General features: G+C 31.3%; 1 protein-coding gene across 1 annotated transcript; it reads right to left on the minus strand.

Moving 5' to 3' along the window:
* Positions 1-2,126: 2,126 nt before the first annotated feature.
* LOC100783201 (protein KINESIN LIGHT CHAIN-RELATED 3) lies at positions 2,127-6,315 on the minus strand. The gene is made up of 3 exons (XM_003528103.5): positions 5,902-6,315; positions 3,281-5,358; positions 2,127-2,535 (listed from the first exon to the last, which is right to left on the minus strand). Exons 2-3 carry the CDS (start codon positions 5,329-5,331, stop codon positions 2,325-2,327), a joined length of 2,262 nt encoding a protein of 753 aa, XP_003528151.1. The 5' UTR covers positions 5,332-5,358; positions 5,902-6,315; the 3' UTR covers positions 2,127-2,324.
* Positions 6,316-15,945: the final 9,630 nt, after the last annotated feature.

Raw genomic sequence — 15,945 nt, forward strand, 5'->3', positions numbered from 1 at the left:
ATTAAGGACAAAAATAAAAATTATTTTATTAGAAATTCAACGAAAAAAATTTATTAGTAATAAAAAACAAAAATTATTAATTTATCTTAGATTTAAAATATATTTTAATCTTTAAAATCAAGGGTTCCATCTATTCTTGAATAGCTTCGTAGAAAGGACTCCTTCTGCCTTGGTAGAAGATATGAATCTTTTTGCAATTTAAGCAATCTCTGGTTGTGATATATGTGTATAACTATATAACAGCTTAAAAATATTAAAATTTATGTAGGAAAAAGAGCTTACCGAAATATTGATGACTCAATTCCGGATATATTTTCAGATTTATCCGAAGCATGCTCCAGATTTGCACACTGATCTTATATTTTGTAAAATTGAACGCCTTGTGGTACATGTGTGGAATCTACAAGGTAGAAAAATAGAAATTACAATATGTCCATATTTCTCTCTGCATTAAAGTATTGTCACAAGTTCTTCTAAACACCAATGCAAAGAAGCATAGTCATGAGAGAATATGATAAATGAAATTACTGATCCTTCAATTGCTCGACCAAGTGATGACTATATTTCATCTTCCCTCTCAAGCTTATCATCTACAAAGGCATTTATTTTCTTTATTTGAAAACTTCCAATCATATATGGCTAAGAGGAGAATTGTTATCTGACATGGGTTTTTCCTCTAAACACTCCAGTTTTCCGATTAACCAAGAGACAGACAAAAAAATGAACAACAGGCAAAGAAATACAACATATTCAATTTCCAAAATTACTCGAGACAAACTGACAAAGTATAGCGTTGGATTTGAACAAGTTTGAGACCAACTATACTTTATGTGGTTCATATACTGTCGTGACAAATCACAATTTATAATGAAGACGAGAAAGGAATCGAAGTAAAACCAGTCATTGGCCTCGAATCTACCGCAAATTTAAAAATTAAAATAATGATGATGAAATAGTTGTTTTTACCGACTTTTTCAAGACTCCCTAGGTACGTAGCAGCCAATTTGTATACGCTTTGTGTTACAAGTTTTGTAGTTTAGTCGTACTATAAAAGTAAAACTTAATTGTATTTATTGAATAATCCTCTGAGAGATTGGAAGGTTGAGAACACTAAGCAAAGGCTAACTTGGGTGTTTTTTTTCTGTAAGCAGAGGATGAGAAGGCCGTTCCTGTGACCTCAAGGAGAAACAGTTTGGCAGTGGTCCATTATATCTGCCAACAATTTGTCGATATATATATATATATATATATATATAGCAACTAAGGTATCATTTGTTGATCTTCTGAAGGGCATAAAACATGGTATAATTATTCAAATACAATAAGGTGTTTAAGTATGAATTGCAGCATGACAATAACAATTGCACGAGTAAGTGTGATATTCGTCTGCAGGGTTTGAAAAGTTACATATGCAATGAATGTATCGTGCACCATTGTACATATTTTTTTGGGGGGTACATTTGAGAATAAATCATCAATTTCATTCTCAAATTTTATTATTGAATAACTCCTAACTAATAAAATTATTTAAGTAACTATAGAAGTGCTAAATATCAATCACTTTAATTTTTTAAGTTGACGTACGCACCGAGGAGGAAGAAAAATCACTTGTAAAGCTGATCGACCAATGCCTGCATGCTGCATAGTTCACAAAGTAGCCCCATAAAAATGACCTTATTTTGTATTCACTATCGAGCAATATAGTCATTAAACTACTCTTTAGCAGTCAGATATAAATTTCGTTCAAGGTAATTAATTCATGATGAACACCAAATAACTATGAATTTTACCGTTTGACCAATCAATCTAAATGATGGGAAAAATGGTACTTATATTATATAATATTGGGATATTTAACCTATATGAAAATAATGTTTTAATCTGGAATTTTCTAACCAATTATAGTTTTGAAGAAACAATATATTAAGCACACAACTCATTGGTGAAAATGAATCTAAATTATTTATTTCAACCAATAGCAGAGTTCAATTTAAGAAACAACATACACGGAATTGTCAACTCATATCGGCAATTTAGAGTCTCAAAACAAAAGGAGAAAAAAGGTCCTCTTGATGTATGAAACCAGGAGAAAAAATTTTGTATACACAAACAAAGGGGAGTATCTATACACCATAATTACTTACATCATATCATATAAACAATAATTAAGCACAAAAATTACACTCTTCAATCATTCAATTGTACCCAATAAATTAATACTGTCCGGACATTTTTATCTCTTCTACATTTTAGCTTGCTCCACTTTTGAGTTCCTGCAAAACACCGATTTTCCTTCATGAGTCATTGACAGACAGACATCCTCATCATGCCCTGATGACAACGTTGTTTGCAGCGTGAGCATTGCCATCAAGAAGGTTCTCAAGTGACCTGGTTTTTCTGCTCCGAACTCTACCTGCTTCCTTCAACAACTCACCCAGCCTTCTCTTCTCATCATCCACCTCAGGATTTGCGGTCCCGAGTTTTTCCTCCCTCGTGTTAACAACGTACTCCAGAATTTGTATTGCATCGTCCAGCCTGAAATAGAAGATCAAACCCCATGAGTAGAAAAAAAAACTCTTCCAGTTTATTTGGATGAGAAGAAAGAAAACGAAAATGATAGAAAATTCCGATAATGATGCCTTTTTTTATTTGTTTGAATGGAGAAGAAATGGCAGGAAAAAGAGAGTGAAAAGTTGACTCTTTGAAATGAAAATTGAAAATTTTCTTTCCTTCCATTATCTCTATAATTCAAATTTCAAAATTTTCTCTCCCTTCACTTTATTTCCTCAAACCAAACATAGCATTAATATCACACAGAAGCAATAGATTCCATGTCTTGTTATTAAACATCCATCTTCCCAGTCATTGATTAAAATGAATAGCAGTAATTGCTTTTCTTCCAGATCAATAGCTACAAAAGTTTCAGGAGGTGAATCAGACTTATCATTCTCTTGATGTATCTTTGTTTCAAGTAGCTGATTTTCTCACAAACAAAAACCCAAAGGGAAAGTAAGTGCAGTCTCAAACCTAGTAACTAACTCCTAAACATGAATGCCACAATGAAAGCCAATCATTATATTCACATGAGTTGCATGAATCAATGGAATATATTCATACGGGTGACATGACTGGATTAGGCAGACTATTATTACTATTATTAGCCTGCTTCTCATAATACCACAGTAAATTGAAAAAAATACTGCATATGATCTAATAATGAAAAGATATCTGCAATTCGAAAAAGGAAATGACCCAAAAAGGAAGACAAAAAAGTGGATACCTGCCAATTGCATCATATGTGGCAGCAAGATTACTAGAGACCCCAAGTGTTTCTGGGTGATACGGTCCATATTCTTGTTCCAAAATACTCTTTGCTTCTTCAAATAATTCTGTAGCCTCACTTAAGGCATAACACTGCACACAGGCGAGTCCCATTTGATTAAGAGCAATACCAAAGAAGGATGATTTCTTTTCTCCAATAGCACGAAGCTTTGAAATAGCATTCTTCAAAGTGTTGTAGGATTTGGAATAGTTCCCCAACATGTAGTACATGACTCCCATCTGAGCTTCAATTCCAGCTATTGTGCTTTGCTGACCAGGGGTATCATTATATATCTCTAGTGCTTTCTGCAGTAACTTGAGTGCATGTTCAAGCTCATTCATTGACTCGTAGATAGTTGAGATATTCGTAAGACCACTGGCAATCTCCTCCGGAGGAATTCCAGGCATTGGATTCTCATATATTTTAAGTGCACTCTCGCAATATGATTTCGATTCCCTTATCTTCCCTGTCCTGTTATACAGGTCCGCCAAACGTACAAAGACTAATCCCACTGCTGGGTGATTCTCTCCTTTGCTGGTCTTGAAAACTGTTAGCGCTTTCTGATATGCAAAGACAGCCTCATCATATCGAGACAAGGATAAGTATGTGTCTCCAATGCTGCAGTCAACAGATGCCACTTCTGCTTCTTGGTCGTTACTTACCATTGCCATGCTTGCTAAAACAAGATGCTCAAGAGCTGTTTCATGATTTCCCTTTGTCTCACATATAAGGCCCATGAGCCTCCTATCAGCTGCCTCTTCAAGAGATGGAGCTGAATTATTTGCTATATGAATGTCAAGAGCCATTTGACACAGCCTCTCTGCTTCATCAAATTGCAAAGCTTGAACATTAGCTTCAGCCACATACCGGCAAGTTTCACCAACCCTAGGGTCTGTCTCTCCCAAAATCTGCTTCTGAACTTCTAACCCAGTGGTGTAGCACATTGTTGAATTCTCAAGCTGGCCCAGCATAGCATAGGTGTCTCCCAATTGCATGTGACCAGCAAATTTAGCAAGGGCGTGTTGTTGGCTTTCCCCAATAACAGGAACCTCAATTGAGCGCTCAAGAATCGGAATTGCCTCACCATATTGACCCAAACTGCAATATATCGCCGCTGTAACATGTAAACACATAACCAGCTCCAAACTTGGTTTCTCATTACCAAACTTCTCAAATAGTTTCATTGCTTGAAGAGCCAAGTCAAGAGCCTTATGTGGATTATCTCCTGATGAAATCAGATCTCTTGCTTGCTTTAGCAATACCGGTGCCCGCTCAGGTTTCTCTAATGCCGACTCAGCCGTACTCTCAGCTCGGTTTCGTGACACTGACTTACCCATAGGAGAATTCTTAGTAGTCTTCACGCCAGTAGTAGCCCCACTAATCTGTTTCCTCAAAGGCTTACCATTATTTCTTGGAATGGGAGCTTTTGAAAGAGGAATTTTTCCCTTGGAAGTCGATTTGGGTGAAGTATTATCAGGTCCCACCATTGAAATCGATGCTTTGATAGATTTTTCTGAGGAACCAGAACTTGTAGCTGCAGGCTGAACCTCCTGAATCTCATCCACCTGATTCAACTTCTTATCATTGGACAAGCCACCCAATGCAGAAGATATTTCACTACTTGAACTCCCTTCTGGCAGCCCTTTCTCCTCCCCCACTTCCTCCTCCATTATCTCCACCTCCCTCATCCGTCCTCCAACTAGATGCCTCAACTCTGAATCAATTCTAGACTCGTCGCCATCTGATCCAAAGCTTTGCCTTGATGGCGACTGATCGGAACTCTGCATGTCACACACATTCTCATAAAGCTGTTCAATGGAGGGCTCAACTACCTCATCACCCCCAAAATTAGCACCATCATCACCCTGGCCTCTTTGCGGACTCACGGAACCACCCCTCGGGGACTTAACCAGATTCAAGGGTTCCTTAGAGGTGGAATCATGGTCCCCATTCAGGTCATTACTCCCACCTTCATCATGATGAACCCCGTTTCTAACAATTCCCGGCATATTCAATTCTTTCAGGAACAAAAACCCCTGCAACAACCAAAATCAAACATATGGTCCACAAAATCAACACCCCCCACAAACAGATCCAACAAAAAGGAACTTATCCAAACAAACACACAAGAAAGAAAAAAAAAATCAAAACGCACGTGTCTAACTCTAACCGTTTTATCATTCAAGACCAACGAAGACACAATGATAAAAACACATACATCTAAAACCACAATTAGCAAGAGTCAAAATTTCTTCAACCATGGATCTCCCATAACTCGGTCAGAAAACAGAAACGGTTGCAGAACCAACCGTGTCACAAAAATAGAAACAATTTTCAGCAAAGAAAGAAGAAAAAAAATAAACATACAAACAAACAAACAAACAAACAAACAAACACCACGAACCGGATTGAACGGAGGCATAAAAAAATAACAACAAATAATAATAAAATAAAGACAGAGAAAATTACGGGGTTTTTTTCTTTTGTCTTAATTTTTTTCTCATTTGGTTTTTTCTTCCTGGTCGGATTCGGAGGCATAAAAAAACGAATAATAAAAAAGAAGGGGAAGGGACACAAACCTTAATAAGAATGAAGCATAAGTGATGTGAATTGAGAAGCAGAGGTTGTCGGTTGCAGAGAGACAGAGATGTGAGAGTGTGTGTGTTTATACAGGGAAAGAACAACACAGAGAAAAAAAGAACAGAAACTCAACAACACAGTAATCTGTTTTGGTGAGATGTTATGTTTGCTAAAGAGAGAGAAATTTGGGTTTTGGAGGAATGAGAGAAAAACTGAATGAAACAGAGACCTGACTGGTGGTGATGGAAGGGGCAAAACGGGAAATTCACAAGCAGGGTAGTAAAAAAAGATAAATTTGATGAAGAAAAAAGAGGGTTTTTTTTCTTTCTGAATTCTGCAGAACTGTATTGTCAGAAAAAGGAGGGAAGCATATGAACACGACTTCTCCCCAAACCACCCCGATCGTGTTTTCTGAATTTCTCTTTTTTTCTTCTCTCTTTGTCAACCCACCTGCGTCCGCCACGTGGCAAAACTCCACTTTTTTTGTTGGGACCGTTGTGCCCCTTGAAAATGTGCACAAGCACGAAGACAAGTTTGGTCTTTTCTTTCGTTTTTTAAAAGATGATAACAAGTGTTTTACGTAATAAAGGTGTGGGAAATTGGTTAATGATTGTAAAGTATTTAATTTAATTTGTTACTTGGATTAGGGTATGGGTATGGTGATTCTTTCTAACTGGTCTTGTTCCATCATTTTGTTTTATTTGCGAAGGGATCGTTGTGAGGAGTTTGCGGAGATTGGAAAACAGGTCAGGAAGAGAGACTGACAGTCACACTCACGAAATTACTTGCCTCCTTTGTAGCCTTACTCTCAAACTCTCTTTCAATTTGCTTAATAGTTCTCTATTGCTTAATGCCAAGGAAATACGAGGGAACATAAACAGAAGAGAAGATATGTTCTTATATAAGGTCATTTAATAATTGTATGTGTTTATTTATATTTGGATATATGTTTTAGCATTATTTAACCGGAAAATTTATCATTTATTTATGCGTTTTTTAATTGAGTTTAATTTTCATATTTTATCTGTGTAAATACTTTTAATTTTGATGGTCAACTAATTAGAAATTAGCTTAAATATGACCTATCAATAAACCATATATAGGCAAAAACACTAAAAAGGGTCACTTTTACATTTTATTTACTAAATAGGGGCTGTTTTGTAATTATTTATTTGGGGGTCTGTTTTTTTATTACAAAGCGCCCCCCAGACACGCGCTTCCATGGAGCACGCGACACCTGATACAGCGCGGCGCACGAGGCAGCAGCAGGGTAGCGCCCCTGACGTGAGCGCATTTGGTAGCGCCCTGCCGCTGGGCGCGACTGGTAGTGCCCAGCGCGTGGGCGCAATTGGTGGCGCCCCTGACGCGGGCACGACCCAGGCGCCTATGTATTTTTTAAATATATTTTAATAAATTAAGCTGATTAACGATTAAATAATTTAAAAAAATATTTGACATGTACATAATAAATAAATAGTTATCACTTAAGGTTTATAGAATACCTATGTCAACATTTAAAATTGATCACAAAAATTAAAATTGTTGATTTTTTAAAAGTAAAAAATAAAATATCTCCATTAAAAAATAATGGGACTAAAAGTATAAATATAAGAGAATAGAGGAACAAAAATTGTATTTTAACAAAATTAACCATTTAAATTAAAAAAAAATACACGCCCCCCTTCCCAGTTCCGTTGAGTCTGGGAGAAAATGTATTTTTTTAGTGGGTCTAAATCTAATTTCTTTTTTTTTTAATGTTAAGAGACGTTTAAACTCAACCAACGTACTGAATCAATGTTTTACTTATCAATTCAATGAGTCATCTGTTATATGCTATAAAGTTCCAAAAGATCATAACTTTTTTTTTTTTAAGAAACAAAAGATCATAAGGAAATTTCATATTTTATAAAGTTATAAAATTCATATTATACCACAAAAAACTTAATTAAATGACAATTTAATTGAGTTTCGTCGTAAATTAGAAAACTTAATTAAATGACAAATATTTTTTTAAATTATTTAATCGTTAATCAGCTTAATTTATTAAAATATATTTAAAAAATACATAGGCGCCTGGGTCGTGCCCGCGTCAGGGGCGCCACCAGTCGCGCCCACGCGCTGGGCACTACCAATCGCGCCCAACGGCAGGGCGCTACCAGACGCGCCCGCATCAGGGGCGCTACCCTGCTGCTGCCTCGTGTGTCGCGCTGTGCCACGTGTCGCGTGCCCTATGGAAGCGCCTGTTTGAGGGGCACTTTGTAATAAAAAAACAGACCCCCCAGATAAATAATTGCAAAACAGCCCCTATTTGGTAAATAAAATGTAAAAGTGACCCTTTTTGATGTTTTTGCCCCATATATAACAATCTCTAATTAGACCACAATGTAACATGTGTGTTGGACTCACCTTTACTTATGCGGTACAACAATTTGAATGAGTGTCCAAACATGCACAAAGAAATGGAGGAAAATGTGTGGAAATGTGTGGAAGTAAAAGTAGTAAAAGTGAGACTATTTGTTATATACAAAATAGTATGGAAAAATAAAATAAAAGTGATGAATCTCACTTGAATTTATTTTTATGCAAAAATGGCATAAAAAATATACAACAATTTTATTTATAATTAATTTTGTACAACACTATACTATCACCAGAACCTACCCCATTGACTGAATTCACAATATGTATGTCTCTTATTTTGACCCATTCTTTACTGTTCCCAAAACACACACCGTCATAGACCTCATTAACTATCATGTTATTCAAGATCATTATTAATTATTTCTCTTAAACCAAACATATTTAAATTTACTTTTTTTTCACCTATCTCCATTCATCCAATGTCTTATCTACTTTTTTCTTCCTACCAAACCAAACGGAGTGTTAATAAGCTAGAACTAATAGCTTCACTTAGATGCAAAAGCAAAAAAATCACATCTTTTATCGATTTTCAAACATGTTAGTAAAAAGAAAATGTTTTAACACTTATCAATTTAAAATATTAAAACACGAATAAAGAAATAAAATTTCCCTTGACAATTTAAAAGGTGCAATAATTTTCTCAAGAAAGTGATGCCGGCTGAATTTTTCTTTGGATTTTGATTGACTAATCCACTCATGGTTTGTGACGTGATTAAGAATTTGTTGAAATCACCATCACCATAGTCTACAAGCGAATATAATATAAAGCTAATTTTCAAAGAAAAGAAAAGATGGATAGTGACATAAAATGTACAATTCATTTGTGCAAATAATAATGACAAAATGCTTATATGGGTGAAGGGATCCATAAGCACGTAGTACTTTGTTGCTTGTGCTCTGAATCCGTGAGAGGGAATAGCAGCGCATTGAGTGAGGACTATCATAGCATGTGAAGGGAATAACTAGGGCGTCCCCGCGTGCAGTTGCGGGCGGGACAATAATAATGCCTATGCATTTGGTTTCTGTTTTAACCGAGTTTTGCATTCGTCCAATCTGTTTAATGTTATCTTTTCTCTGGCTGAGCTTCTTTTTTTTTTGTGTGGGATGGAATATCTATAAAGGGACTTCAATAATAAAGTCAATTTTTATTTAAAGTGTGTATAATGTGAATAAAATCTAACTTTCCTTCTCCTCTATTATGAGGTTTGTTTACAGGTAGCCCTTACCGACTTGGTAATGGTCCCATAATATCCACTTAGGACATGCCTTTGGTTAGTGATAATGAGTTGACACCGTGATAACAGCTAATTATAAATATATTTTAGGGTTAAATTATGTAAAAATTTATAATTTTTCTTTTTTAATTCTTTTTTTAGTAAATAATTATTAAATTAACATTATTTAAATTTTTGTACATAAAATATTAAAAGTGATGAATTTATGATATTTAGTGAGTAAAATAAAGTTCAAAAAAACAGGTTAATCAAGAAAAGCATATTAATTCAAGAAAGTAAAAACGGGTTTAGAACAATAAGCCCTCTTAACTAAGCTAATATGCACCTATAAAAGAAGAAGAGAGAAAAAGGAAAAAAAACACACACAAAAATTTCAAGAGAATACAATTTCTTATGAAAGATAAAGACCAGAAAAAGGAAAAATAATCATTAGGAGTCATTCCTTCCTTCTATCCTATTTTCTTATCTTATCCCCCTTTACTAAATATTTCACTCTTGCAATTGTAAAACATCCTATGATTATGAGAGGCTAAACTCACTTTGTTGAAAACTTGACAAGTAATTACTTTTGATAAAAAAATTTCTTCCTATTTATTTATGAATATTACATTTGCATTATCTTTTCTTGTGCTTAATATTATTGCTTGTGACTTTTTACCTATTTGCACGATAAGTTTTACGGATAGCGTTGGGAGACGTTATTTTCTAATCGAACTAGAAAAGAATATCTAAATAAAGTCATCAGGGATAGGTTGACATTTTTTTAGCTTGTTATACATCTTATTCTTAATGCAATTTACTATTTTAGCTCTGCAAATGAATTTGAGAAAGAAAATAGATAAATTTGACTCTTTCATGCAGGAGACCAAAGTTAGAGTATACTAGTAGATGCATGTGTAAAATAGAATAATTATAAATAGAGAAAATCATTAACATTACATCAAAAAGTGACTCTTGTAGGATAAGTTCCCAACATTTTCATTTTCTGAATTTACTTCTACAATATTATTGGATTCTCTAATTTTTGTCTTTAATTAATCAATTTAAATTCTTTTTTAATTTTTTCTTTTATTTGATTTAATTTTTGTCAATTTAAATTATTATTTTTCTCATAACTTTTTCAAGTCTTTTTTTTTATAATAAACTTTCAAGTCTATTGTCATTAACTTTTTTTATTAATAAAATATTCATCTACCTATGTACAAATAAAGTTCCTACGAATTCGGCATTCAGACTTTTTTTTTAACTTTATTATTTGACGAATTGGTACCCTTACCAATCTATCAATAGACCGGGTTATCTACGGATTTAGTATAATTTGTAATTTGTAAAATGACTTTGACGGGATCAGGAGAATTATATTCTAAGAACCTTTTGTATGCTTACTTTCACACTTGAAAACGAAACCCTACTTTAAAATTCTCGTTTGTTTTTATTAAACATTATTATAGTGCAATTATAGGGCAACTGAGTTTAAACTTTACACCATTGAAAGACCATTTGATTTTGTACCCCCAATGATTATTATTATCACCATAATAGAACAATTGTAAATCCCTCATTTGATTTTGTACTTCAATTCCATTATTCAATTATTGATCATTCTTATAGTAGTATTTAAAGTAGATCACTAGATCGATCTCTCCAAAAAATAAATGTCTAGAACACCATGTCTCACTTTCCAGAGAGGTGAGCAAATGCAAATCCAGGGTAGGCACCGTTTAATTATTTGGACCATTTGGCAATTGACATCGCTGCCCCACCTCTCTTTTTCTTCTGCAGTTTCGGCTTTCGATACTCCATTGTGTGTGGACTTGACATGAGACACTTTTCAAGTCATAAAGGTGGGTAGTTTCTAGGTCTGATTTTCATTTTCCTTTCTCCAATGCATGGGAAATATTTTTCTGGTTGCATAGATCAACGAATAGGAATAGGACCACAAATTTCAGGTTCATATTTCATGACATTTCACAGAAAATCATCACCAAATCAAAGTTAAATAAAGAATAACATTATACTCTTTGTGAAATGAAATACTTTTTCAATCCCATAATAATCAAGAAAAAATTTATTCCAAAATAATTATTATTTTAATTTTTTAATATAATAATAATTTTTTATTTATATCTCTTATAATATTAATTATATAGCTAGTTACAAAAACAAAATAAACTAATAAGGATGTATCAAAAAATTAATGATTATAAGGCTTGTTTTGTAAAATTGTTATTCATTTTTAGCTATTTATTAGATTTTCTTGGTTCATGTAAAACAACAATTATAATGGAACAGAAAAAGTATAAGATTTTTTTTGTATAATTGATTAAAATATAAGTAAATTTTAATTAATTTTCTCATATTTAATGATATCATCACAAAAATATCATTCATTTAATTAGAGTTCTTAATTTTATTTCTAACAACCTCATCTATTTTGTCCTATGCAATTAAATGTTAAATTTACTTTAGAAAATGAATTAATTTTCCTTTTGAGACTATTAATATTAAATAATGTTAACTAATTTTCTTAATGGATGAAAATCAATTTTTTCTTGTATTTGAGTATGAAGGGACTCACTTCTTACAAATTTTTTTAGTATCTCCAATAATATTGGCTTTGTTGCATTTTATATGACAATTAAGATTGTGACACAGGTATTAAAAATGTAATTAATATTTTGAATTTCATAAAATATATTATATTATGTAACTTTCTAATATAACATTTACTTTTGTCAAAAGTGAAAACAGTAACGATTAAGGAATTAACTGTTATGTGGATTAAATAAATAATTTCATGTCATGTCACTAAATTTGAATTACATCAAATTAATCTCTTACCGTTAATGTTTTAAAAGGATTAAAATTATAAATTTTACAAAACTAAAAGGTTAAATATTTTTATTTTAAAATAGAGACACTAAATGTTGGGAATGAGACTTTGAATGACTCTCTTTCTTTCTGTATCTTAGTTCTCATAGCCTTGATGTAATTGCTTGGTATTATTAGTACCCTTTTATTACATATTCTTTTGTCTAAAAAAAAGAAATAATATTTTTTTGTTTTGGAATGTGTAAAAAGTGCAATATAATGTAGTGGGACCATTTTATCACTAATCTATAATATTAAAAGAACAATTTGATATTAACTTATATTTTTTAAGGAATAATTTTGCATTAATTTATAAAATTTATAGATTAATTTGTCATTAAATTGTATACATAATGTAATTGTTACACTTTTACACATTCAAAGATTAAATTATAATTTTCATTCTTTTTAGAGACTATATTATCACTAATTTACACATTCAGTACCAAAAAATGATTATTTATTCTTTTTTATAAACCATAAGTATCAAGTATCTTAAACTTGAGGCAATTTTGCTTGAGCTAAATTGAATCACTATAAGCGAGCAAAACTCTCAGTATTTAAGGTGATTACATACTTTGCATACTCAGAATTCAAATTCAGAGTTATTGTTTTTTATGTAAGAAATAAATGAGTCCATCTTTGTCCTAATTATAAGAAATATATATTCACTTTTTGATGTATTAATTGCTATTTTTTTATAGTTTAATTTATTGTAAAATCTATTAATGATATGTTCACTCATTCTCTATGCAAGTGAATATATTTATTGACATGTTAATAATATAATTCTGTAATATGTAGTAATATCATCAAATATTATTATGGTAAAATTTTATAGATATTTTTTTAATAAAATTTAAATTTTACAACTACTTAAATCATTTAATATTACGACTACTTAAATCATTTAATTTTATAGATATTTTTTGAATAAAATTTAAATTTTTAATATTATTTGATAAATTATTTATTTATTTTTATATAAAATATCGGAGGAAGTACTACATATAGAATTTTAGTCTCAAATCAAAACAGACTGTTAGATAATTAAAATTTGCATTGCAAGGTGGGTAATGGACTACCCCAACCAAAAAAAAAGTGCAAAGTCATCGACCGTAGAAAAATAAAATGATAGGTGCACAAAGCAGATAAAGTATAAAAGTGTTTAATGACTTTCATCTTATTAGCAGAATATTTTAACTAATTGAATTAACATTGATAAATATATCATTAAAAATTTTAATGTATATTTAATACATATATAAATATACATAATAAATTTTATAATAATTAATTTTGATCTAATAATATATTTTCTTATATATATAACTTTTTTTTATTAAATCTATATGTAAATGTATATCTATATATAAGTCTTATATGGATTTTCAATTATATATAAGGATATTTTTTATTTTTTCTTCTTATTCTTGGATGTATTGAAAAAAATGTTAGAGTGCAAGAAGAAACTTTCGCAGCATATGTACAACCTAGTACTAGTACGCTGGTGACCTTTGTGAGATTTATCATCTTGGGTGCTTAGGTCGACTCAGCATCAGCTGCCTGTCTCTGAATTACATGGCAAGTAAGTCCTTCTTTTCTTTTTTTCTTTTTTTTTCTTTTCAATTCAATTTAGTTTTCTTAAATTATTCCTTTTACTAACATATTTCTCTTACTTTATAATTCAAAGAGGTGGATATTGTAATAGGTCATGTTTGGAAAAACTAGTCGAAAAATTAGTTTATTAAATTAGAAGTGTTTAATAAAATTAGCTGTTAAAATAGTTGAAAGTGTAAAATAGCATAAAATAATAATATTATAATTTATTTTTAAAAAGTAACAAAGAAAATGAATAAATATATCAAAGATAAAAGTGAAATAAAATATAAAAAAGTTAGAAGCTATTATTTTTAAAAATATTATTTCAAGTATTGTTTCAAAAAATATTAGAAGCTACTAAGAAACTACTAAAGATAAATTTATTCATTTTTTTATAGGTTATGTTAAACAAGACATTTCAATTAGTTTCTACCTTTTTTTATTAACTAAAAAAATCATTTAATTTTTTGATAAATAAATCTTTTTAAATAATTTTTCAGTAGCTTCTAATATGTTTTGAAACGTTACTTGAAATAACATTTTTTAAAACACTAGTTTCTAAATTTTCATATTTTATTTCACTTTTATCCTCGATATATTTATTCATTTTTCTTATTACTTTTTTAGATAAATCACAATATTATTATTTTTCTGTCATTTTATATTTTTTAACTACTTCACCTACTAATTTTATCAAAATTTCTAATTTAATAAACTAATTTAATAAACTAATTTTTTGATCTTTCGGTTTCTAATTAATTTTATCATAATCATTGATATCTACTCTTTGGGGATGAAGACTTAAATTATAAATAATGATACATAGGTGATAGTATTAAACTTCGTTCGACTTCTACAAAGCATAAATGATAAAACCATTCATTTAAGTTTAATTCCTCTAAGACCAATCAGCGAAGCTTCAAATATTGACCTTAGAGGTTTGAAACCAATTGAAAGGCTTGAAAAGCTAATTGAATGGGCCAACCAATTTCCCACTCAGGAAAACTAAAGTGCACTACCATTTGCACCTCTACATTGCTATTAAAAACCCCATCTTTTCAAATTTATTTTTGACAAAAATATCTCTAACATTTGGCACCTCACACAACACAACAAAAATAAGTTTTTGATTGTATCTCGAAAAAACCTTGAGGAGATACATAGCGAAAACTATATACAATGAAAACTCTTGTTTAGATATACAAAAAATAAATGTTTTCATTGTATAAATATATCTTCGCAAAAAAATTTCAAGATGCACAATGAAAACTTATTACCTTTGTGTAGCAAGGTGTCAAATGTCAGGACTATTTTAGTAAATAAATTTCTATAGCGGTGAGGATTTTAATAGCAATGTGGGATGGAAATAGTAATGCTCCGACTTAGTGGGTCATTGACAAATCCAAGACACCAACTTTAAGAATAAACCCAAGATGCAAACCTAATCCAAATAGGACATTTGTTTCTTGCATTCCCATTATTGAATCTTGTATCTCTCATAGTATTCTGGAAGTTCATTTTAGAATATAAATTTACATTTCAGAATATAATTCGAGGAGTAGAATTCAAATGCCTTCAAATATACTTTGATAAGCCTATGAATAAATAAGAGGGAATTGCTTTTCGTACTTATTTTTCCAATTTTTTTTAAAAATTAAGTATCAGAATGCAAATTTGTTTATTAGTATATGTTTCATAAATTAGTTTTTGAAGTATATTTAATGTATTTTAAAAATTATTTTTCAAAAGTATTAAAATTTTAACGCATTCCAAAAACCCAATTTTCCAGAAGTTTGTTTAAAAAAAGCATAACATGTCATGTTTTTCTAAGAAAATTATCATGATTTGACTCCTCTCAACTCCCAACCACACATATTTTCGTAGAAAGTACCTCTTCCTTCTTTGGTTCAAGGT

This window comes from Glycine max, chromosome 6 (assembly GCF_000004515.6).
Source record: "Glycine max cultivar Williams 82 chromosome 6, Glycine_max_v4.0, whole genome shotgun sequence".
NCBI lineage: Eukaryota > Viridiplantae > Streptophyta > Magnoliopsida > Fabales > Fabaceae > Glycine > Glycine max.

What these genes read in the sequence shown, in the direction of transcription:
- LOC100783201 (XM_003528103.5), bottom strand. Translation starts at nt 5,331, where the DNA reads ATGCCGGGAATTGTTAGAAACGGGGTTCATCATGATGAAGGTGGGAGT. An exon ending in ACATATGATGCAATTGGCAG is followed by an intron (nt 2,536 to 3,280) that starts GTATCCACTTTT and finishes CTTCTATTTCAG; the next exon opens with GCTGGACGATGCAATACAAA.